Source organism: Planococcus citri, chromosome 3 (genome assembly GCF_950023065.1).
Source record: "Planococcus citri chromosome 3, ihPlaCitr1.1, whole genome shotgun sequence".
Lineage (NCBI taxonomy): Eukaryota > Metazoa > Arthropoda > Insecta > Hemiptera > Pseudococcidae > Planococcus > Planococcus citri.
The window spans coordinates 39,173,076-39,196,681 of NC_088679.1; the positions used below are offsets into that span (position 1 = coordinate 39,173,076).

A 23,606-nucleotide genomic window follows, 5' to 3' on the forward strand; every position below is an offset into this window, starting at 1 on the left:
TTTTTTTCAACTCGTTTTTTTTTTCGCATTTCTTCGAATACCAAAGCATACGTATTTCGAGTTCAATTCAATTCCTCGTTATATTCACGGTTTTTTAAACATGGCAGACAAATTGCTAGCAAATTGTGTAATAAAGGGCTTTTTTTCATCTATTTGGCTCGTTTGTTTTCCATTTCGTTTCTGATGTTTTGCGTATATAATTAGTTTTAATTACTAACCGATTTATGGGCTCGGATTTTTATAGCTTGATAACGTTTTTCAGGCAATATGGTTGTACTTTTCTATCCTCGACTCAGTTTGGAAAGCGCGAAGTATCTTTGCTCCGTACTAACCAAATCCCCAAACAACTTCACTGCCACTCACGTCAGCTAGAAATTACCTTGATTTTTTCTTTAGGTACCAAATTCTAGGGCTACTGATTCAATATATTTATGTTAAATAAATAATTGATTTTTAATAAAAATAATTTTAAATAATTAAATAAGTAGGTATAATTTCAGTTTTAAAAAGGTTATAAAATAGGTAATTGATTTGGAGAAACTTCAAGCAACAGAGGCAGAAAACGTAAAATAAACACACCTGCTGGACGTGCTGTTCGACCTGAGGACTTTGAGGTTCAAGAAAATGAGGATAGTGATGTACATAGATTCGCCAGATGAGGTTGAAATCAGTGATGGTGAGGAGAGTGAAAGTGAGGACGAGGAGAGTGATCGTGAGATGGAGGAGAGGATAGGAGTGTAGTTGAATGTGAGGGAAGTGGAATTCAGAATAATAGAGGTGAGCATCGTGAGGTAGAGTTTTTCGTTGGAGATTTTTATTTTCTAAAAAAAAACAGTCTGTGAAAGATATCAGTTTTGTTTTTCCGAATATACCTGATATGGTTGAAAAGTCTCAAATCGTTAAAGGACTGCCCCTAAGCAGTTCCCGGACAAAAATTTTCAAATTTTCAAATGTGAATTGTGTGGATAATTAAGTTTTTATCTGAGAAATTTTGCGTTTTTTCATTTTTTAGGATCATTGTTTTTCTTCATATCGTGAATAAAACTGAGCATTTATTTTGACCTACAATAATTATTTATCTACCTGTTAAACAATGAAGTTAATTTTTTTCTCAGCGCACTTTTGTCGTGAACCATTTTATTTTTTAACGATATAAATGCCTCTTATATGTACATACATTAAATTTTTGTTCAAACGTTTAATGTTAGTTTTCAATAGTTCAAAACCACATTTTTAAAATGTTCAAGATATTTTTTGTTTTGAACGTTACCGACCCTTCCAAATGAAATTGTACTTGGGTAAAAAAGAAAAACCTATGTAAGCTTCGTTGATCACTAGTATATCTAAGTATTCAAAATTTGTGTGTTATGGATAGACTTTTAGTCACAGTCGCAAATTTTAATGATTAAGTATTACGTAAATTCGGATTTTTTCAACTTGAAGAAAGTAAACTTGTAATTTTGACTTTTAATAAAGGTATTTTTAAATCAACTTTCAAGTTTTAAAATAGTAATTTTTGTAAACTTGTAATTTTGACTTTTAATTTGAACTTTTTTCAAGTTTGAATTTTTTTTCATAAAAAAATGATAATTTCTCATTTGTGCTGCTCCCTAAAAAGAAGTACGCAAATGAACAAGTACAAAAGCTAAAAATTGTGAGCCAAGAAGAAAAACGAGCAGTACAATGTACCAAATGCAGTGAATATTTTCATACTACCGATACATGTGTGAATCCAGGTCGTCTCTGCTTCAACTGTCATGCATATGGGCATGAATGCTAAAGACTGTATACCAAACCTCCCAGAAAATCTGACAAGAGAAACGAAAAGTAACCCTGCTAAAAGTTCGCTCTGACATCTTCAAACTTGAAGCTCGTGTTATATCAAATTCTTATGATTCGAATAATGTTTCATGTCAATAAAGATAATACATATTGTTGCAAAACATCAAAATAAAGTACATAAATCGAAATAAACTAAGAGCACATGAACGGTTATTAACTTCACAACAACTTGATAAAATGAAACAGCAAGGTGTTATATGGCAGTAACAAACGGACCACATCTCAAGTGAATGTCGTCTGTGTGCTATAGTACTAATAATTATGTAAAATGATTCATAAATGTGTAACAGTGCATGAGAGTTCCGGGACAGAACTCACCTATTTTGCATTCATTTTCAAATTCTCTTCCCCGTTTTTCTCTTCACTTTAGCACAAAATTGATTAATTCAAACGAAAAGAAACGGAGTTGATATTTTAAAAAATAATTCTCATATTTTTTTCATTTTTAAATTTCAGTTATCAATTATTGCGCTAAGGATAGGTATCGTGCAGAACTACTCGTAAAAATATACACTATGGCGACAGTTCACTGTCCGAAACCGTACCATAAAGCAAGAGTTCGTATTAAAAGTTCCATATAAGGATAAAGTTTAAAACTTAAAAGAAAAGGATATATCTTGGCGCAAATCCGCGGATATGATTAGCAATAACATGACTGGCGTATACATACACATGTTAGCGTGCTGTACTTTCTATCCGAGTCTTATAGGCGTAGTTGTATTACATGGAAAATACATTAAACGTCTATCCGCTATTATTTTCTCTTTTCCCTTGTCTCTCCTTCTTTAAATCTTTATTCATCCCTCTTGTACAGGGTGTCGCGTAAAGAATATCGTGTTGGGGTATGGTATAGTTGTGATGATGGCACGTGGAATATTATCGTATAGAATTTTAAATGAAAATGCTCAAATACTAGATCATATTGTAGCGTTTCGCTATCGACAATTTTCCTTCGAATAACTTTCTATTTCATAAGCGAAACGTTGAGCAAAATACAGCGGACATCGGCTACATTTAAACTTTAAAAAGTTGAACCGATAATGTACCGGAACAATATTCCAATAAGAAATTGAAAGTTTTAAATCGGCCAAAGGCAGTTTCCTGTTCCGGCTTTGTATGTATAAACCATCGTGATAATGGGTTTGATGGTATTGACCAATGCGGCTTTCCGCGCGCTACGAATGTCGTGTAACTATGAAATAGTAACGATATGGTCCATTAAATATTTTTCATACTGGTATACAACGCGAATTTCCAAGTTAAAGGGTGTTGTTTCAGGAGGGTGAGTGAGAAGTAGAGTTGGAAACTATCGATAGTGACACTATCGTCATATTACACAATCGAAAGCACGAATTATCGATACGGCGACACTCTTAGTAGATGTTATTTCTTTGTTTATTTTTCTGAAATGCTAATTTTCAAGATTACTTACAAAATTTAATTTTTGATGTTAGAGGGAGGGGGCGTGAGGGAGCAAAAACAAAATTCTTAATGCGTCACTGGATGTTGCCACTGCTCACATCAAAATTATCTCAAATGATTTGTAGTCATATGTATTTAGATTACGACAACGAAACTCCACATCATCAACCAATCTCAAGGAATCTCAACTGGAGATGAAAAAATTTCAGCTTCCATTCTTCCAAACAACATCAATCTACCTCACCACGTGAGTCGAGCGGCAGATCCGAATTTGTCACACTTTCTGTAAGCAGCTAAGAAAAAATTCCATTACAAAAACGGGGAGTCAAATGTCGTCAGTGATGTTAAACTAAAATATTAGGATTTTCTAAACTATTACGTTATGATTTCCCAATTTTCATAGAAGGGGCTGATAATAATATGTACTTGAAATTTAAAAATTGAAATAATAATAATAATAATACAATCAAAATTTTGGTGATAATTTTTCGGATTCCGAAAAAAGTATCTTGTGACCTATCAAAATGCGTTAAAATTTTGCAAGGAATTCAAAATACTTGATAAAAAAATCTTTTTTTTTGTCATTTTATGGGCAATGCTTTGGCAGCCGCCTGTGATCCAGCCCCCATACCTACTAATGTTAGAATCACACTGACTGAAAATTTCTTACAAGCATACCAGGCATCATGTAAGTACTCGTACATATTCTCTTGAATATTCTTAATAACAATAATAATACTTGAAATTTAAAATTTGAAATAATAGTAATTACAATAATGGTAGATAATTTATTTTTTAAAAATTTCAGAGCATGCTGTGGATTTACTAGTGGCATACTATCAAGGTATTGATGTCTTCAGCTATATCAATTATCAATTATATGAATATACAGCAAATATCAGAGGCCTTCCATATGCCCGTTTTAGAACCTATTATTGAAGAAGAAATGGTTATTGACATGATGCACTCGATGAAGAAATGAAAATGCAGATTGAGGAGCCAATTGTCGAAGAATACGAACCCAAAGTGAATGACTGGGTAGAAAAAGTTATTAAGAAACAAAATACTACCATTTTTATATAGACTTCAACACACACAAGTTTCAACCAGTCTATACTTCAAGAGAAAACAGTCTAGTCGTTGAATTGTTCAACAGTGTCTACCATAATGCAACCTGTTGCACATAGCCTCGAACATAGATAAAAACTCAAGAAGTTTGAAAGAAAATTTCAAAGATTTCTTGGCCTAAAGCTCAAATAGATCAACAGCGGTCAACATTTGTTGTCACACTGGACTGATTGCTTTGATGAGTACACCCAATGTTTCTAGTAAGTTTAAAATTAGGCAATTTCATTGAAACTTCCATAGCAACGATTTACAATCACCAACATTTATGTAGTAAGATGACATTCAAATGACGATTATTTTTGTTCATACATTACTTATCAGAAGTTCTGTAATTGCTATTTTTTAAAAAAAATATTCGTAATTCGAATAACTCAAAGTATTCAATTAACGAGAAAAATCAAATCAAGTTACTAAGATTTCAAGACATGACATCTATCTTTAATAGTGAAATACTCGTACTACTGTTTAATTATGTCTTGAAATATAGGGAAGAGACTCGCGTAAACGATATTATTGAAATCACTATAAAAGTATAACTACGACGATCCGTTTGGAAGATAAAATAGATGCAAAAATATACTCATTTTAAAAACGCGGAAATGGGAAAATTGTTTTCTTTTGAAAAACTGGTGCGTATCGCGTTGAAATATAACCCAGGGTTAGGTAGGAGCTAAAAGCAGTTACTGTAATGAGAAGGGAAGATTGATTTAATTTTGAAATAACAGCCGATATTGTCTCAGGGGCGTTAACAGCCTCTGGTCGCAGTACGACGTAAACGCAGTTTTCTCGCTTAAGATAGCGGAGAGGAAAAAAAAACCGAACCGCTTTAAAACGAAGAAAAAAGGTTTCTCATTTATTACAACTTTAACGATTATTTCACTTCGACGTGCTGTGGATCAAGCAGGGAGTTAGGGAAACCGTTTAATAAGATAAAAGAAGATATGTTCGGTTCTTTATTTTAATGACATGGTAAGTTTTTCCTTAGAAATGTAATCCGGCTAGCAAAAAAAAAAAAGACGTTAGACGTGGAGAAAGGTTGGAAGAAGAATCTGGCCCGCGTTCTTCGGCAGTCTTCACTTTACCTCCCTAAGTGAGTAATATACTATTAAAACTTAGATTTGTGGAAAAATACTATACATTTAACACCCTTCTTTTAAATCGGTTTTATATTTATCGCATTTTTATTCGATAGCCGCGCATTACCAGGGTAATATTGATCCAGTAATTAATACCCCGCGACTAATTACTTAAACCGTCTCAAATCCCGTGGCTATAATGGTTAATTCTTTAGCGTAATCACCGAGCAGAAGAAGAGGCTATTGCAAAGCTAAACGGGGTAAAATTCAATCCAACCGATTGCTGTGAAAAAAAAGTCAAATATGGTTTTGGTGAACACTGATTTCCTTTTTTGTCGGTTTTTTCATTGAGATGAAAAAAGAGGCTTTGAGAGGTCAAGGTGTCGATAAAAATTCTGAATTTCGGAATCTCCGTCGACCCTTCTGCTTACTCTGGAGAATACATATTTCTTGTTATGCTATGAACTTGAATTGAATTTACTCGATTCAAGTTTTATAATAATATGTAAAGAAGTCAATTATTACATAATGAGTGTTAGTTTCAATTAAATTTCATGTGGAAAAAGTTTTCAATATTTTTAAATAAATGTATGCAAATATTATTTTCATCGAAATAAGAAATAAACATTTTTATGCTAAATCTTCGAAATATACTCAGCTGTAATAACGAAAAGATTGTTATATAGTCTGCTTTGTTTTTATTTGAGTTCTCATAACGTTATTCTATCAACTGAGCAAATTACCTACGAATTAAATTTCTAGTGCTCAATTAGTTATTCTTTTTAAGAATGGAGAACGATGTAAGTAAGTGACTTTTTAAAACATTTTTTGAAAATAACGATACGTAAAACGAAATGAGGGTAGCAAAATCGAAAATTTCTAGTTTTTTCATAAAATATTTTTTATGAGATGTAAAATTTACCCTTGTTTAGAACAAGTTTAACGAGAAAATGAAAAAATCTGATATAAAATTATACAAAGTGTCGTTAAATCATCAATTCATCGTGAATAGTGGATCTTTTTTTCAAATTTTATTTTCGTTGGAGTAGAAAATTCCATCTTTTTTTTTGTAATGAAGATTAAATTAGTAGATCGCGTATCAACGATTCTAAACGTAAAAAAGAAATGAGGTTATAATCAAAATTGATATCGCACTCAAAGTCCAGTTTGATGCATAAAAACAGATGTTATTTATACAATAAATTTTGCACCAGAATCGTATACATTTTTTTTTTAAATGCAAGCGGATTAGAAGGTAATCCTATATAGAGTTGAAAAACAAGTAAAAATGCTGAAGGATCAATGGTTTCGCGAAGTTATTAGTGGGGGCGGGGATAGGACGAAGCTATCGAACTTTACGAGGTGGCGAAGGAAATATTAAAACGAATCGAACGTGAACAATCACGTTGAAAACAACCTAAAGAAAAACGAGAAAAAACAAAATTTGGTGCTGGAATTCAGAATGTTTACATACCCACCCTAAAAACTACGAAATTATAAGCGTGAACCGTGGGTAACTCTATTCGAACCTAAATTCATTCTTCAATGAAAAAAATTAGCTTTCAGTGAGAACATGGAACATCTTATAATATAACACACAAAACAAATAGAAAAAATATTTCTAAAAAAATTATAAATACGTTGACTTAGATTTCAGAACAGGAATTGTCTCATATGCTGCAGTCAGCAGAGGAAAACATGACCGTAGAATGCACCTGATCATTCTTTCTTTTGAAGATGATATGCGGATGTGGCGAATTTTAACCTTAACTGGTTGTAATGTGCTCGATCCTAGAAACATTTTCATTTTGTTCAATTCAAATTCGTATACTTGATGCAAGCGGTCAAGTGCAAGACTAATACAGCGAGCTAAGCAAGTGCTCTTCACCATTAGGTTATGTGCAAAACGTTGAAATCTTGATATGTACCCTCTCTTTGTAAGCATTTTAACATTCAACAGACAGAGGAAGGATATAGAAATTTCGTCACTTACTTTCTCAGATACTGATGGACGTAAGTTGTGTAAAGCTTGCTCAAAATGTTTCGCCGTTACGAATACTTTCACGATGTCGGTATCGTTTATACCCGAAGTAATTAATTCGCTCAAAGCTCTAACACTAGCATCGCGGACCAACGCGGCTAGATCAGCTCCGGTGAAACCTTCGCACAATGGGTTTTTGGCTATTTCCATCAAATCTACGTCATCATGTAAAGGAGGTTTGGTTCTGTTCTGAAAAACAAATGAAAAAAAATGAATAAAGATTGGATAGGTGTTAGCACTCGATTCAAGAACTCAACAAGATAGTCAAGTGAAGCTAATTCGATATTACACTCACTTTAGTCAACGCCAGCAAAATATCATGTCTATCATTCTCGTTAGGAAATCCAACATACAATATTTTATCTAAACGACCCGGTCTCAAAACAGCCGGATCTATGATATCGGGTCGATTGGTAGCAGCCATAAGGAATACACCAGTTCTTCCTTCGACTCCATCCATTTCAGTCAACAGCTGATTTACAACTCTCATACCGGCACTATTCTGTTAGGAGCATTAACGAGATAATATTACATTGAAAATCAAGTACATATTACGAAGACAAAACTATGAATATCTCACATCGGAATGATCTGATCTCTTCGGACACAAAGCATCTAATTCGTCAAAAAATATAACACACGGCTGCGAGTTTTTCGCTCGTTGAAAACATTCTCTGACTGCTTTCTCACTACCACCAACATACTAAAGATGAAAAAAATTAACAAAGCTCATTCAACAAAACTAAAAATTTGAAAAAACAACTCGACACTAAATGAGATACAAACCATATTTAATAATTCGGGTCCCTTTACTGATATGAAATTTATTCCTGCTTCATTCGCAACTGCTTTGGCAAGTAACGTTTTACCGCATCCTGGAGGTCCACATAACAATACACCCATCGAAAGAGGTAAACCCAAAGCATCGAAATGTTTTTGATACTTGACAGGAGCCTAAAATTACACGAAAAAAATTACAGCACTATTTCATCGAGCACTAGGAACCGAACAAGAAAAATAATAATTACTAGAATGGCGAGTTGCAAGTCTTCTCGGACATCTTTCAAAGATCCCACGTCATCCCATGTCACATCAGGAACTGTAGCAAAACCTTCTCGTTTGGATGATGGTTGCACTCGTTTCAAAGATAAAGTTATATCTTCTTTTGTGATACAGAGATTCTTCAGATACTCTTCGCTAATTGGTAACTTATTTCTTATCCATAATAAAGATGACTTAATTGAACTGGAAACATCATCTGTTTTACGGGAACTTAAAGGAGTACTTTCATTATTAGGAATGTCTTTAATATCAGAACAGCTATCATCTACGTTACGTTTCGGAGAACAGCTATCTTCTACGTTGGGTTTCGGAACATTTTCCATAATTCTGAAAAACAGAAATTAATGTATAATTAGATGTTATTAAATAATATGACCGATAAAAAGCTTATAAATAAATACTGACCTATGGACTGCGGATAAGGCGCTTTCTCTAATTAACGCTAGTAAATCGGCTCCGACATAACCAGGCGTATGACTAGCGACTTCTCTAAGGCATATATCTTCAGCTAATCGTAATTTAGAACACAGAAATCGAAGAATGTGATGCCTAGATTCTTTGTTAGGAATACCCATGCATACTTCGCGGTCAAATCTGCCAGCTCTTCTTAAAGCTGGGTCTAAACTATCTGGTCTATTAGTGGCTCCTATCAGTAACACTTGAGCACCTTTCGGATCTCTATTAAGTTCTGAAAAAAAATCAGCGTTCTAATCAAAGTCATAATTCAATTGTAAATGTCGTAAAAGTAAAAATCTTACTGTCAATAGAAGAAAGCAGTTGTGAAACGATCCGCCTCTCCATATCTCTATTCGCTATATCTCTGTTTTGAGTGATACAATCTATTTCATCGATAAATAATACACACGGTGATGATTTCACAGCATTTTCAAATAATTTTCTGATTCTTTGCTCTGATATACCAGAAACACCGGCCACAAGTTCGGGGGCTGCGACATCCAGCAAAGGCATTTTCAGTTCCTAAAAAATATTCAAACACCATTGAAATAGAAACAAAAACGATACAACAAATTGCGAGATCAGATACTAACACCAGCCACTGCATGAGCTAACAACGTTTTACCACACCCGGGCGGACCATGTAATAGAAAACCTCGCGGCGGGTCGATTCCAACCTTATCGTATACTTCAGGATGATAAATGTGCACGACTAATTGAACGATTTCCTACAAAAAATATCATTAATGATACTCCGATAATTATGCACTTGAATCTAACGAAAGATAAAATTTACCGAGATCACATGTTGATAACCAGCTACATCCGCGAAAGACACGCCGGGTATATTATTAACGGGTATAGTTTCATCGAGCGAGAATTGTTTTTTCTGTTTCGAAGCTTCTGGATCAGGCTTTTTAATTCTCTGACGAGAATTTGGCGTACCTTTGAATCTTTTACGTTCGGATTTCACGCTGCCATTAGTAGATGCTTTTTCGGTATTCGGAGTTTCGGGCGTTTCTAACAATTTTCTTTTCTTCATAGATGACGCAGGTACACTCTTTTCAGAATTATTCCCCTAAAAAATCATGTAAAAGTAGAATCGGAAAGAATAAAAACAGAACTAAACTGATTCTACTGCATTGTTACCTGATCACCGTCAATAGTAATGGTTGAACAGCTACTGGAACTCGATTCTTCTTCCTCTATGTTTTCATCACTGCTTATATTAATGAATTCTTCGTTTCTAAAAAAATAAAACTATCATAAATACGACTGCTTTGCGTATAATTTCAGCATTACATCTCTACAGGTAAAGTACTTACTGAGGTGCGCCGGGAGTTGAGCTGGATGTTTTATACAAATCTGTCAAAGTATTATTTATACTTGCAGTTACATTATTCGTCGCAGATAATTCATCGTCACTAGATATGTTGCTCAAATTAGAACGACTGTCTTCGTTTTCACTACCGACCGGTTCTTCTGCCATATCTTTCTCAGCATCAGATTCGAACGTTTCTTCGGTTAGCTTCGCAATAACTAGTAAAAGAAAAACTATATCACAATCTCTATCGCAAATTAAGCTATAACCTATAACGAACGTTAGAAGTACAATACCTTGTCCTGCTAAATTCTTGATCGCTGTTCTTTGCCTTCTCATATACTCCGGATATTTACGTCGTAGTGAATCAACCAGCGTGTCTGAATCGAGGAATGTTTTGTGTTTGTTCTCCTTTATATACTGCGAGAAAAAAAAACACATGGTTTAGTTTAACGATGGATATAAGTACAAGCCACGCCGGTAACACATGTAGCAGTCTACAGCTGCGATCTTACTTCTCTGACACGGTTTTCGAACTTGCGGTCTCGGATGTTTTTAGCTTTCGAGTACTTCGACGTCTCGAAATTAGTTCGTAAACCAAGATTTTTGAATTCATAGCACTTCGACGGCATTTTTCACATGTTGACAGTCGACTTTCTGATGAAAAAACACAATTTTTTAGAGGCACGTTTGGACAGAATTCGAGGCATGATGTGAGTACAGAAACTTACTTCAGACAAACTGCTTTTGCTGCTCACAATTACAAATCTACGATCAAGTGACTCAGCGGTACTCAACCTGATGAATAAGACCATTTATCAAACAAATATTTAAATACTTGCCTCAAATTTTTCAAAAAACCATGTGCAATAAAACCACTACAAAAAAAGCTTGCAAATTTTTTCAAAAAAGCATTATTCTTCAAAAAAAAAAACGAACCCCCCCTAGCTTAGTTGAGTTGCCAGAACATTCAAGGAAAAAAGGAATCGTAACAGTAATTCATACTGAAACCGCTAGGTTCGCTAAAAACACAAAAAACTTTTCATATTTTTTTAAATATTGAGAAATAATTATTCTAAAAATTTTTATTTTGTATTTTGACATTTTGTTTCTCGTTTTTATTTGATTTCATTACACAAATTATTGCATTAGTTCTGTTTATTTTATTTATGAACGATCAATCAATTATTTTCAACATTCACCAAGTTCCGAATCCGAACATTCAAACTTCCAAAATTTCCCTGCATTTCAATTTTTAATTTAAAATTTAAAATTTATACTTATAGTTAAGTTGATAATACTCATCATTGCCATTATTCATAATTGTAACTATAAGGTTTATATTTATAGGACCGAACGACTGACTTTTGAGTTTTGTGTCTCTCTAGCAAATTGACAAAAATAAAAAGACACAAGACAATTCAGTTTCCAGATTTTTATATTTTCATTTTTGTATTGTTTGAATTTCAATTTTCATTTCATTTTCCAGTTTATTTATTTGTTTTTAATTTCAGTACGTCTTACAAACCCTTGCCCTTCTACACCTTCTTATTACTTATTCTCGAAAAGAAGGCACTGTGACGAATAAATAATTGTAATTGTCCGTCACCTGTCACAAATCAAAATTAAATTCACAAATTGATCGATTGTTGGACAAACAAAATCATTTGAAAACATGCGAAAAGTGGAAAATTTTGAAAAACTAAAAATTACTGGCCAATGAATTAGATTAGAACGTTTCTTTAGAAAATTGAAAATATCGTTGATATGAAATTTCGCTGTTTATAATTTTTTAAATAAAAAAATGTTTTAAAGAAAATATTTAAATAATAAAAATAAAACGCATCATCGATAATGCTTTAGCGTTTGACGGAACCGAAGGAAAAAACTCAGATACTGAAAATAGATCGGCTGAAAAGCAGGGAACCTAGTAATGGTAGTAAGTGTTGTTTATTTGCACTATTCTATGGTAATTTTTACATTATTTATTTTCCTAAAGTTCTTTCTCCTTAAAATAGCGTTTAGCTACCGTAAAAATTAAACGGAATAGATGTTTTAAAAGCAATAGGTCGATAAATTCTAGAACATGAAAATAACAAAACAATACTCAATGCAAGAATGTGACCAAAAGCAAGGCTTTTTTTTCAAATTCGTTGAAATAATATTTTCAGTTCGCGTACTACGAATTGAATAACTGATTTCTAAAATGTAACGGAACCCATTTGGTACCAATGTAAAGCCGAGTTTTTCATTTCATGACCTATCCAATATCTACTAAAACTGTTCGCAGATTCGTTTAGTAGGAGTGAATGAACGATCAAAATTTGAAGTAAAAACCAGTGAAAAATTAAAAACATCGGGAAGAAAAATGTAATTCAAAAAAAAAAAAACTAAACAAATTAAATGTGTTTTCCTCCAGAAAATGGTTAAATTATAACATTGCTTAATTAGTGGACAGCTCAGAAGTTTTCATTTCTAACAGAAGATATATAGCTGTAGGCTATCAGTTTTAAGAAGTATCTACGATACCGGGGGTTGCTTCGAGCAATTAAGCTATCCGGCAAGCAATCAGTCTATATATCTCAACATAGCATCAGGAACAGTTTTATTAATTTTATCTTATAACAGAGATTGAATGTAGCAGCTGCGTTTCTTAACTTATCCCTACCAATGGACGATTCTTTGCTTCAGAGATGGAGGCCATAGTCATTAACATAATTCCAGACTTCAGGATTAAGATTTCCGCCAACTTTTAATCTACCCATTACGTACAAGTGTTGTACATTTACACGAGTCAGATTATAACTTTCCAAAAATTTGGAACTCAAATTAAAGGAAATAAATGAATGTTTTGAAAATAATATGTTTTCCTTTTTCCATATTCAAACCTTCAGATACAAATAATTATTCTTCGCGGTATTGTTTCGAAACGTATTCAAAACCATTTCATTATCTACAGACATTCACACCACCGTACTTTTTTTCCTATTTCGGTATTTTTATTTATTTTTCAATCCCACGAGGAAAGTTCAGGTGCCTAGATTACTTATACATAGGTACCTACGTATTACATACCCTTTGAAGCTCTTGCAAAAAAATCGTCAATTTAATAAAAAGTTGGCGTACTTAGTTATTAGGGTATAAGTAATACGTAAAGTAATCAGTCAAAACTGTCAGAAAGCTGGAAGCTCTTTCAGAAATCCGTCATTTGCAAACGATCTGAATCGGAGAGTTAGTGACCGGTGGTCATGGTTCCTACTCTTGAATATTACTGAACAATATTATTAACTAAGCTTTTACCCAACATAAGTTGTTACACGCCTGCCAGATTTTCTGTTATTAATATTTATATAATTTTCTGCTTCGTTTACATTGTTACGATAATATTTACGGTTTCGTAGGAGGACATGGATTCATAACCCTGCGTTCGAATTTTTTCTATCCTTCGCCGATATACTATGTTGCAAAACTCGGTGTTTTATAGGTACCTTGCAATTTGCAAGAAAACGCGTCTTTGAATTTTTTTTAATGCTTAACTAGGCAGATAGGTAATAATAATTCAAGTTATGAAAATCAGGTTGCAATAATTTCCCGTCAAATTTACATTTATTGAATGAAAAATTATTCAAATACTGTTTTCGTTTTTCTTCATTAATTATTCAAAAATTTCAACAGGTCTGGGAAATTTTCGCAACCCTTTTCTACCACAATAATACCTACTAATGCAATAATCTTTCATCAAATGAAAAATACGTAAAGTTCAAAACGGTTCAATATGCTAGAATGTATTTTTTTTCACCTTACGTAAATTATAATGGACAAGAGTGGTAGATTTTATATTTACAACACTGCTATCCTTTTTGAATCCCTTCTCACTCATCATGAGAAGGTACCAACAAAGAAAATAAACAAGATTTTGTAAACTTCTTAAATGTACGTAGGTAGTTAAGAACCTATAACGGTGAAAAACTTGGGTACCCTGGTAGTCATACATCTTAAAATAAGCCAAATAATATACAAGGGATACCGCAAACCAAAATGACAAGATTTCCAAGTAGAACTGTAGAGTCATAATTTGGGTTGAAGCTGTCTTTTTTACTTACACTTACGTCAAGTAGAAAACGGAAACAAGTCTCAAAACACCAGGTGTGCAAAAGAAGAACACTGTCATGAGTTTTAAGAACCTTTCAGAAGAATCTTACATTGTTTTTGGTTTACCAGAACGGTGTATTTTCTCAAAGTTTCTTTTAAACTTCATTGTCAAAAAGATGAACAACGAACATAATTGAAAGTTTATAATTCTTTGAAGTAGGCGATCCTCAATTTTCTTTTCTTCTTCAAAATATCACCAAAATTTGTTACGATAAGAAACGTATTGTTCTTTCGGAATTTTTATAAAAATAGCTGCCTACCACCTACTTGTTGATTCATTGTAAACTTTTGTCTTATTATTATCGCCACGGTGTTAAATTAATTATTTGTACAGATAGAAAAGTGGAAAAATACCACAGTGGATATTTTTTTCCGTTCAACCTCGATTTTAATCATGCACTTGGTATTTTATTTTTAATCTAAGCGTTTTTTATTTTTCCGAAACATTCTAATGTGCAAATATGGGTTTTAGCGAGAAGCAATATCGATTCATATTGGCCAAGCTGGTGTACAAATCGGTAATTCAATTTGGGAACTGTATTGCCTTGAACACGGAATCTTACCTGATGGAAATTTAGCTGATACACGTCTCGCCTGTCCAATTGATAGCGACGATAATTATCATACGATTTTTGAAGAATGTGAATCCGGACGATATGTGCCAAGATCAGCTTTCGTTGATTTAGAACCTTCGGTAATAGGTAAAAATATCTGAAAAAACACATCATTCACGTAATATATTATAATTTGCACCTTGTAGAAATGTACCTATTTATAACCTATATTCATTTGTGAGAAATTCTTCAACAGATGAAATACGTGGGGGTATTTATGGAAATTTATTTCACCCCGATCGAATGATCACTGGCAAAGAAGATGCCGCAAATTTATACGCCAGAGGACGCTATTCAGTTGGCGGAAAAATTATTGAAAATTTAATGAATGAAATAAGAAGAATTTCAGACAAATGCAATGCTGTAACATGTTTTATATTATTTCACTCATTTGGCGGTGGAACTGGCTCCGGTTTAACATCTTTACTAATAAATCAACTCACCGAAGTATACGAAAAAACTACAAAATTACAATTCGTAATTTATCCTTCGCCCAGAGTAAGTGCATATTTTTTACAAAACCATTTTTTTCATTTTTTTTTTTTTTTTTTTTTTACAAAATCATATAAATAGGTACATGGTGTTTTTATCAGATAGGTCGATAGGTGTCCATCTATATTCACGTTTGTTTGTTGGTAAAAATGATATAAATAAAACATAACGAGTAGATATTCAAAAACAGCAGTTAGAATTGAAAATTAACATAAATAATACATCCTATCTTGTCTACTTATATCTATCTCATCACTTTTTTAAAACTTGAAATTAAATGTAGCTTCATTCGAACCTTTCTTTTCATAGGCTATAGGTGGATAAGTATGGTGAATTTGCCCCCGAGAGCTTCAGGGTTGATATTTGCATGGAAGGTTGGTACCCTTGAGCACCTTCCGTCACGAAAGTTTCAGACCCCCAGGACCCCCCGTTTTTGAGAAACCCCCCCTTTTCTAAACTTACAATAAAAATTTTTTTCTCAGCCCCATGTGAACCGATTTTTTTAATTTTTTGGTATGTTGTAAACATCCATAAGAGGCATCCCCACAAAAAATTTCAACCCCCTCCCCCCATATTTTCCCCTCAAAATGGCGTTTTATAGTTTTGTTTGCCCGTTTTAGCAATGATCATGATTCGGCACAAAAATGCGAATAGCATTTTTAAATGTATTTTTGACTCCTACAAAACATATATTTTTTTCAAAAAAAAATTTTAGGTGGGCCGTGGTCAAAAATTGAAAAAACTAACAGAGGGGGTTAAAAATGGATTCTGGTGTAAATCATTATTTTTGGTAAACAAGGTGTCGTTTCCATATGAATCGAACCCCCCGAACACGAATATGACGCCCAATCTTATGCTACCCTCATCCACACCCCTCCAGCGCCTCCGCCCCCTTCTCAACTTTTACTATATCAAAAGTTCAGCTATTTTCGTAATATTGGCGTCGTTTCCAAATGAATCGAACCCCCCGAACACGAATATGACGTCCAATTTTACGCTACCCTCATCCACACCCCTCCAGCGCCTCTGTCCCCTTCTCAATTTTTACTATACGAGTATTAAAAGTTGAGCTATTTTCGTAATGTTGGTATTGTTTCCATATGGATCGAACCCCCCGAACACGAATATGACGTCCAATTTTACGCTACCCTCATCCACACCCCTCCAGTGCCTTAGCCCCCACCTCAATTCCTACTATATTAAATATTGAGCTATTTTCATAATGTATGGTATCGTTTCCATATGAATCGAACCCCCCGAACACGAATATGACGTCCAATTTTATGCTACTCTCATCCACACCCCTCGAGTGCCACTGCCCCAACTCAATTTTCACTATATATATTGAAAGTTCAAATATTTTCAAAATGTTGGTGTCGTTTCCATATGATTCTAACACCCCGAATACGAATATGAAGTCCAATTTTATGCTAACCTCAACCACAACCCTATACAGTGCCTCCGCCCCCACCTAAACCATAAATGTTTTCACCAACTCTGATCAATCTTCTACAAATAATTCTCGGGTTGTTATTACTTTTAAAAGTATGTTTCGCGAAGGTTGAAAACTCGTAAAACAATGACCATCGCAAGGTTCAAACTTTAACATTCAAGTTTCGAGGTTTCCATTCGTGCCAAAATGACACCCAGCATTATGAAAATAGGTTTAGCATTTAAAATAATAAAAATTGTCGAGCTGGCTGTAGCCTGAAAGGCGATGGATGAGAGTAGAGCTAAATTGGACTTCATATTCGTGTTCGGGGTGTTCGACTCATATAGAACCGACACCAACATTATGAAAATATCTGAACTTTCAATATAGTGAAAATTGAGTTGAGGGCAGACGCACTGGGGAGGGGTGTGGATGAGGGTAGCGTAAAATTGGAATTCATATTTGTGTTTGGAGGGTTCGATTCATATGGAAACGATACCAACATTATGAATAGCTCAATATTTAATATAGTAGGAATTGAGGTGGAGGCTAAGGCACTGGAGGGGTGTGGATGAGGGTAGCGTAAAATTGGACGTCATATTCGTGTTCGGGGGGTTCGATTCATTTGGAAACGACGCCAATATTACGAAAATAGCTGAACTTTTGATATAGTAAAAGTTGAGAAGGGGGCGGAGGCGCTGGAGGGGTGTGGATGAGGGTAGCATAAGATTGGGCGTCATATTCGTGTTCGGGGGGTTCGATTCATATGGAAACGACACCTTGTTTACCAAAAATAATGATTTACACCAGAATCCATTTTTAACCCCCTCTGTTAGTTTTTTCAATTTTTGACCACGGCCCACCTAAAATTTTTTTTTGAAAAAAATATATGTTTTGTAGGAGTCAAAAATACATTTAAAAATGCTATTCGCATTTTTGTGCCGAATCATGATCATTGCTAAAACGGGCAAACAAAACTAAAAAACGCCATTTTGAGGGGAAAATATGGGGGGAGGGGGTTGAAATTTTTTGTGGGGATGCCTCTTATGGATGTTTACAACATACCAAAAAATTAAAAAAATCGGTTCACATGGGGCTGAGAAAAAAATTTTTATTGTAATTTTAGAAAAGGGGGGGTTTCTCAAAAACGGGGGGTCCTGGGGGTCTGAAACTTTCGTGACGGAAGGTGCTCAAGGGTACCAACCTTCCATGCAAATATCAACCCTGAAGCTCTCGGGGGCAAATTCACCATACTTATCCACCTATAGCCTTTTTTACAAATCGTAAATCGCACGAAATTGGTTGAAGAATAAAACTGTTACGAAATGAGGATATTTAAAAGCAGAAAAAAAAAATTAAACACCAAATCTAGAGTGTAGTTTTGAGAGGTTTTCCGCGTTAATTCAACATAATTTACTAAGCGAATCTGAGGTAAATTACCCGAAAAGTGAAATACACTTCGGCCTCTTCGTTGTTATGTGTTTTTTAAAAAAAATTAAAACGAACATTTTTTACAGTGGTGCTATTAGAGGGAAATGTAGGAGTTTGAATTCATTTTTTTTCAAGTTTACAGAATGGAGAATGGGGTATTTTTCTTGTTCATTTAAAATTCACCAAATGTGTTATTGTTTCAATACAGATATCAACCACTGTGGTCGAGCCATATAATTCCGTATTAACAGCGCATTCTACGATAGATCTCTCTGATTGTTGTTTTATGGTGGACAATGAAGCACTTTATGACATATTTGAAAAAAAATTAGACATCGAATGGCCCAGTTACATCAATTTAAATCGATTAATAGCTCAGGTAAGATGATCTATGTAGATGAAATTTATTCGACAATAGCTTTTTAAATGTCCTGAATGACCATTTCATCTCGACTCGATTTATTATTATCAACTTTTCGAACTTAGGTTATATGGAACAACTTACTTATGCAATTTATGTAGGTATGTAGGTAATATTTTTCTGGATGATTTTTTTTCCATATTTAAAAATGAAAGAAGGTGGTGTAATTTGCCCCTCGTCAATTATTATGTACGATTATATCCGAAAGAGACTAGGCATACAGGTACGATTTTTTGCCATAATTCTTATACTCGGTGCATATATCACGACTTTCATTTTGAATTTCTTCATAATATCCACAGATGTCGTGATAGTTTTCTGCATAATTTTTTTTTTAATACTCAAAGAAAATTAAATGACTTCTTACGTATTTAAAATTTAAATTAATTTTCAATAGAAAATATTTTACCAGGTATTATTTCTGCTTTGGAAAATTAAAAAAATTAGGGTCATTTTTCAAACCCAAAACACATTTTCTATTTACCTATGAGAATTTTCGATTTTAAATAAATTAATTAAAAGTTCTTTTTTTAGAGGGGGGGGGGGGGTGTTTTTAATTACTAGATTATTACACCTTTCGTAAGGAGGTTTATATAGAGTTCGCATTTTTCAAATTGTTGGCCTGTGGAAGAAATGGTACGATTTTCAAACTTAGGTATTGTCTCGTCTAATTTATTATTATCCACCTAAATTACAAGATAATTCAAGCTGGATGGAACCCAGCTCCAATTTATTATTACGATGATGCCACGCTACAGATTCATTTACCAAAGACTTGCATATCAATTTCAGAAAAACCATCACCCATCATCATTAGGTATATTTTTTCTAAATAGAGGTATTTTTTCTCATTTTCTTCGCAGAAGAAAAAGCCTCGGTACCTACTTCTTTCGTCATCCGATGAAATATGATATTTCAGTTCTCAGAGAACATTCGATGTACTTCATCTATTTACTTTTTGACGAAACCTCGCGCACTAATGAGTTACACCCCAAGACAAGAAAAACACAATACTTTACACAACACGTAGAACTTTAAAGATCTCTGCAAGTTTTATTGTATTGTTTAGTAAATTCATTACGAGGCTGTCTGAAAATGTGTCACGACACCTGTTTGCATTTTCATTACAAACAAAATGAAGACTATTATATTACAATTTCAAAAAGCTATCACACCATCAACGACATCACACAAAATGTATGAAATGTGTTCGTCTTTTCAACGTCTTACGCCAAATATGCGCACACTTATCTTGATACAAATCGAAACGAAATATTTACTTTGATTTTAACCAAGCTTTTCAACAGTTCGCTTTTCATGTACCTACTACCTACCTATCAAAATATCGGATATCTAACTCAACTACAAAATTTCTTGATTTAGTACATTCGATCATTTTTTTGGTGTGTGTGTGTGTTTTGTTTCAGGTAACTTCGTCTTTTACCGCAAGTATGAGATTCGAAGGAGCGATGAATATAGATTTGAAGGAATTTCAAACGAATTTAGTACCTTATCCGCGCATTCATTTCCCCCTTATTACGTACGCGCCGATAATATCCGTTGTAAAAGCCGATCGTCAAAATATGTCCGTTAAAGAAATAACCGTAGATTCTTTTCAACCTGGTAACCAAATGGTAAAATGCGATCCAAGAAGAGGCAAATATATGGCTTGCTGTATGCTGTATAGGGGAGATGTAACCCCTAGAGACGTAAACGATTCCATACAAGTGATTAAAACCAGAGAAAACATTAAATTTGTCAACTGGTGTCCTACCGGATTCCAAGTTGGCATTAATTACCAGCCACCCGTCGTTGTACCAGGTCAGTAAATTAACCTATACAACCATCCACTGTCAATTTACGAGTACCTACGTACATCGAACTGTAATTTTTTAGCGTAATAATTTATCTATTTTTAATTCTTCAGGTGGAGATTTCGCTAAAGTAAGACGAGCTGTATGTATGATAGGAAACACAACAGCGATATCAGAAGCATGGGCTAGGTTAAATTATAAATTCGATTTAATGTTCGCCAAAAGAGCTTACGTTCATTGGTACTTGGGAGAAGGAATGGAAGAAACAGAATTCGCTGAAGCTAGAACAGATATGGCCGAATTAGAAAAAGATTACGAAGAAGCAGGCAAAGACACGAATTTATCCGGCAGTACGACTAGTATAGCACCGATAACCTCGACCAAACATCCGACAGTTGCCAATACCTTGGGATCGTTTCGAACAAGTAGCTCATCGCCATCTCCAACCATAGGTGATGCAGGCGACGACCAAGAAGGCGACAGTCAAAACGATCAACATCTAGCATCAACTACTACAGCATCCAAAGTTGTATGGCAACCTCAAGAATTCGACCAATATACTCATTATTGATTCGATATTATGGTATTCCCTCCCCTTTTAATCGATATTTTTATCGTGTTGTCACAATTAAATGTTTTAAAATTAAAATGACTGATTTTTCTCACCAATCATCGAGAAATAAAATGACAGCTTGGACTTCTTCCTGTACATTTTTGGTAAAAAGTGTTATTCTAAGCTTCTAGTATATTATCTGTAAATAAATGTGAGCTTTGAATGTCGTAATTATGAAATGAATTTAAACCTCTTTATTTGATTTTTTTCACAATCTTCAGCCGGATCGATTCTATCTTTGTTAATTTTACTGTTTTGTTTTATGTATTAGGTACTATTTTCCCCCTTATTTTCTAGTAAAATGTGAACTTTTTCACGCAACGTGATTTATACATTATGTACTTTCACCAAGGTATTTGTTTTCATCTTGATGAATATTATTTGGTATAGGTAGGTATAAAAAAAAGGAGAGAAAAGAATAACGGAAAGCTTCAAATTTAGTTTTGTCTCATAAACTTGAAGATAATAATTATGGTTGATGTAATTATCACACCAAAGCATTACTTTAACGCAAAAAGGTTTCAAATGATAAAACTTATTATGTGTCAGTTTAGATATTTTGGACATTTCAGTTTACCTGCACGTCTAGAATAATCAGAGACGCTTTAATCGTACCACTGTTCTCTTAGGTCTACGTGATAATACTAATTAAAGGCTACCTAAAGTACGTTTTGTTAAAACTAATTGTTTCGAAAGTTTTTGCCAGCATAAAATAGTTGCTTTACCTACCAGATTCGAAATTTAAATTTAGCTATTTCTCAAAAGGCAACTACACAGGTTGAGCACCATTTTAAAATTTATTTCAAGGCAAAAACTCGCAGCTTGATTCAAAATTTTTCATTTATCACCTACTAATAAAAATTACAACTGTCCACACAGTTGGAAAAATGAAAGTAAAATCAATATTAAAGTTAATTACCCCCCCCCACTATTTTGAAACACCATCCAGCTTCAGATACTCCATAACTTTCGAACAGCAGATTATTCTCAAATTATCTGTTTTCATAGGTGTTAATAAAATTGCATAGCCAGTTTGCCGTAAAAACGATACCTACTGAAAAATCTATATTGGGCTTTCATTTCAACTCGAATCAGAAAAAATAACGGTTTTCCGATTTCACTCAACTTTTTCAACTAATTCCCAGTGACCTCCGCCATTTTGATCTCATCCCTCCAAAAGTAATTGGGCATCGTAATTTTTACGAACTTGCAATTTTTGGGAAGCACGTCAAAATGGTTGCTCGTCTCGTAGACACCTCAAGACTGTTTGAATTCAGAACAGTGTTGTAAAGAGAACAGCGTGGAAATTCGAAATTCGAAATTTTAAAAGCTCAAAACTGAACTTGGTGAAAGCAAAACTTTTCAAGAAGAACACTTCAGTTGGATTGCATACCGTAATTTAAATGTTTGAAAAAATTGCATGAAATCCTTTTGTATTCTCTCATTAACAATACCTACAAATTTTTATAAATGAAATTTCAACAAGTGGAGAGATTGGGGATAGGAGAGGAGGAGGGAGTAATAGATAAAACTACGAAGACCCAACAACTTGGATCAAAATTCAGATAAATCTTGATAAATACGCATTAGTACTGATTTGAAAATAATGCTAAATACGAATTTTGACCTTTTTTTCCAATCCGATCCTTCTGACCATCTACTCCATCAGTGCTCTTGAAAAAGGCCGAAATACATAAGAAGGTACTGGTACCTATATTAAAAAATCAAAAATGACATGTAACGCATTATTTTTTCGGTTTTCAAGCGTATACTGACATGAGTTCGAATATCGACTTATTTTTTTGAATATAATCCCTCAATTTTCTATTTTTGAAAAAAAAAGTTTAAAATGAATTAAAATGTGACGGAATATCGACCTGGCTATTTTTTTTTTTTTTTTTTTTGGAAATAATTCCTGATCTCTCAGAGCTCTTTTACCCCCCCCCCCCATCCACCTTCTTTTCGCAATTTGAAAAAAGTTTAAAATAAATAAAAATATGACGGAATACTTCGATCTCTGCTACAAATAATTTTAGGTTGCCCAGTTCAAATAGCTACCTGTTCATTTCTTAGTTAAGCTCTCAGTCTGCTCCAAGACGAGCCCTTCCCCAGTTTGAAAAAAGTAGGAGACTAAATTTTTCTAAGAAAATTATATTTTCAAATTTTGGAGCAAAACATTGCTCCTTCCTACTAATCATTCGAGTGCTTAAATCTGTATTTTCTCCCTTGATCAAAAAAAAAAAAAAAAAATACTCTGTAAACGTGGGGAAAAATTAAACGGCTTCAAAA

General features: G+C 33.9%; 2 protein-coding genes and 1 long non-coding RNA gene across 3 annotated transcripts in view; 1 reads left to right on the top strand and 2 right to left on the bottom strand.

Annotated features, from left to right (window-relative positions):
* The window catches only part of LOC135838439 (uncharacterized), a 220,964-nt gene that overhangs the window by 123,219 nt on the left and 74,139 nt on the right, over positions 1-23,606 (bottom strand). Inside the window, exon 3 of the long non-coding RNA XR_010557411.1 lies at positions 15,064-15,211. This is a non-coding gene — a long non-coding RNA (uncharacterized LOC135838439). The remainder of the gene's footprint in view (positions 1-15,063; positions 15,212-23,606) is intronic.
* On the bottom strand, positions 6,963-11,264 carry smid (nuclear valosin-containing protein-like smid). The gene is made up of 15 exons (XM_065354066.1): positions 11,080-11,264; positions 10,864-11,005; positions 10,645-10,768; positions 10,353-10,566; positions 10,177-10,273; positions 9,824-10,105; positions 9,621-9,755; positions 9,330-9,549; positions 8,977-9,259; positions 8,538-8,898; positions 8,296-8,463; positions 8,090-8,212; positions 7,805-8,011; positions 7,462-7,698; positions 6,963-7,259 (listed from the first exon to the last, which is right to left on the bottom strand). The coding sequence occupies exons 2-15, from the start codon at positions 10,978-10,980 to the stop codon at positions 7,188-7,190; spliced, it is 2,640 nt and encodes an 879-aa protein (XP_065210138.1). The 5' UTR covers positions 10,981-11,005; positions 11,080-11,264; the 3' UTR covers positions 6,963-7,187.
* On the top strand, positions 14,979-21,500 carry LOC135838435 (tubulin alpha-8 chain-like). Its single transcript, XM_065354068.1, has 5 exons — positions 14,979-15,201; positions 15,311-15,612; positions 18,678-18,848; positions 20,318-20,711; positions 20,818-21,500. Exons 2-5 carry the CDS (start codon positions 15,358-15,360, stop codon positions 21,273-21,275), a joined length of 1,278 nt encoding a protein of 425 aa, XP_065210140.1. The 5' UTR covers positions 14,979-15,201; positions 15,311-15,357; the 3' UTR covers positions 21,276-21,500.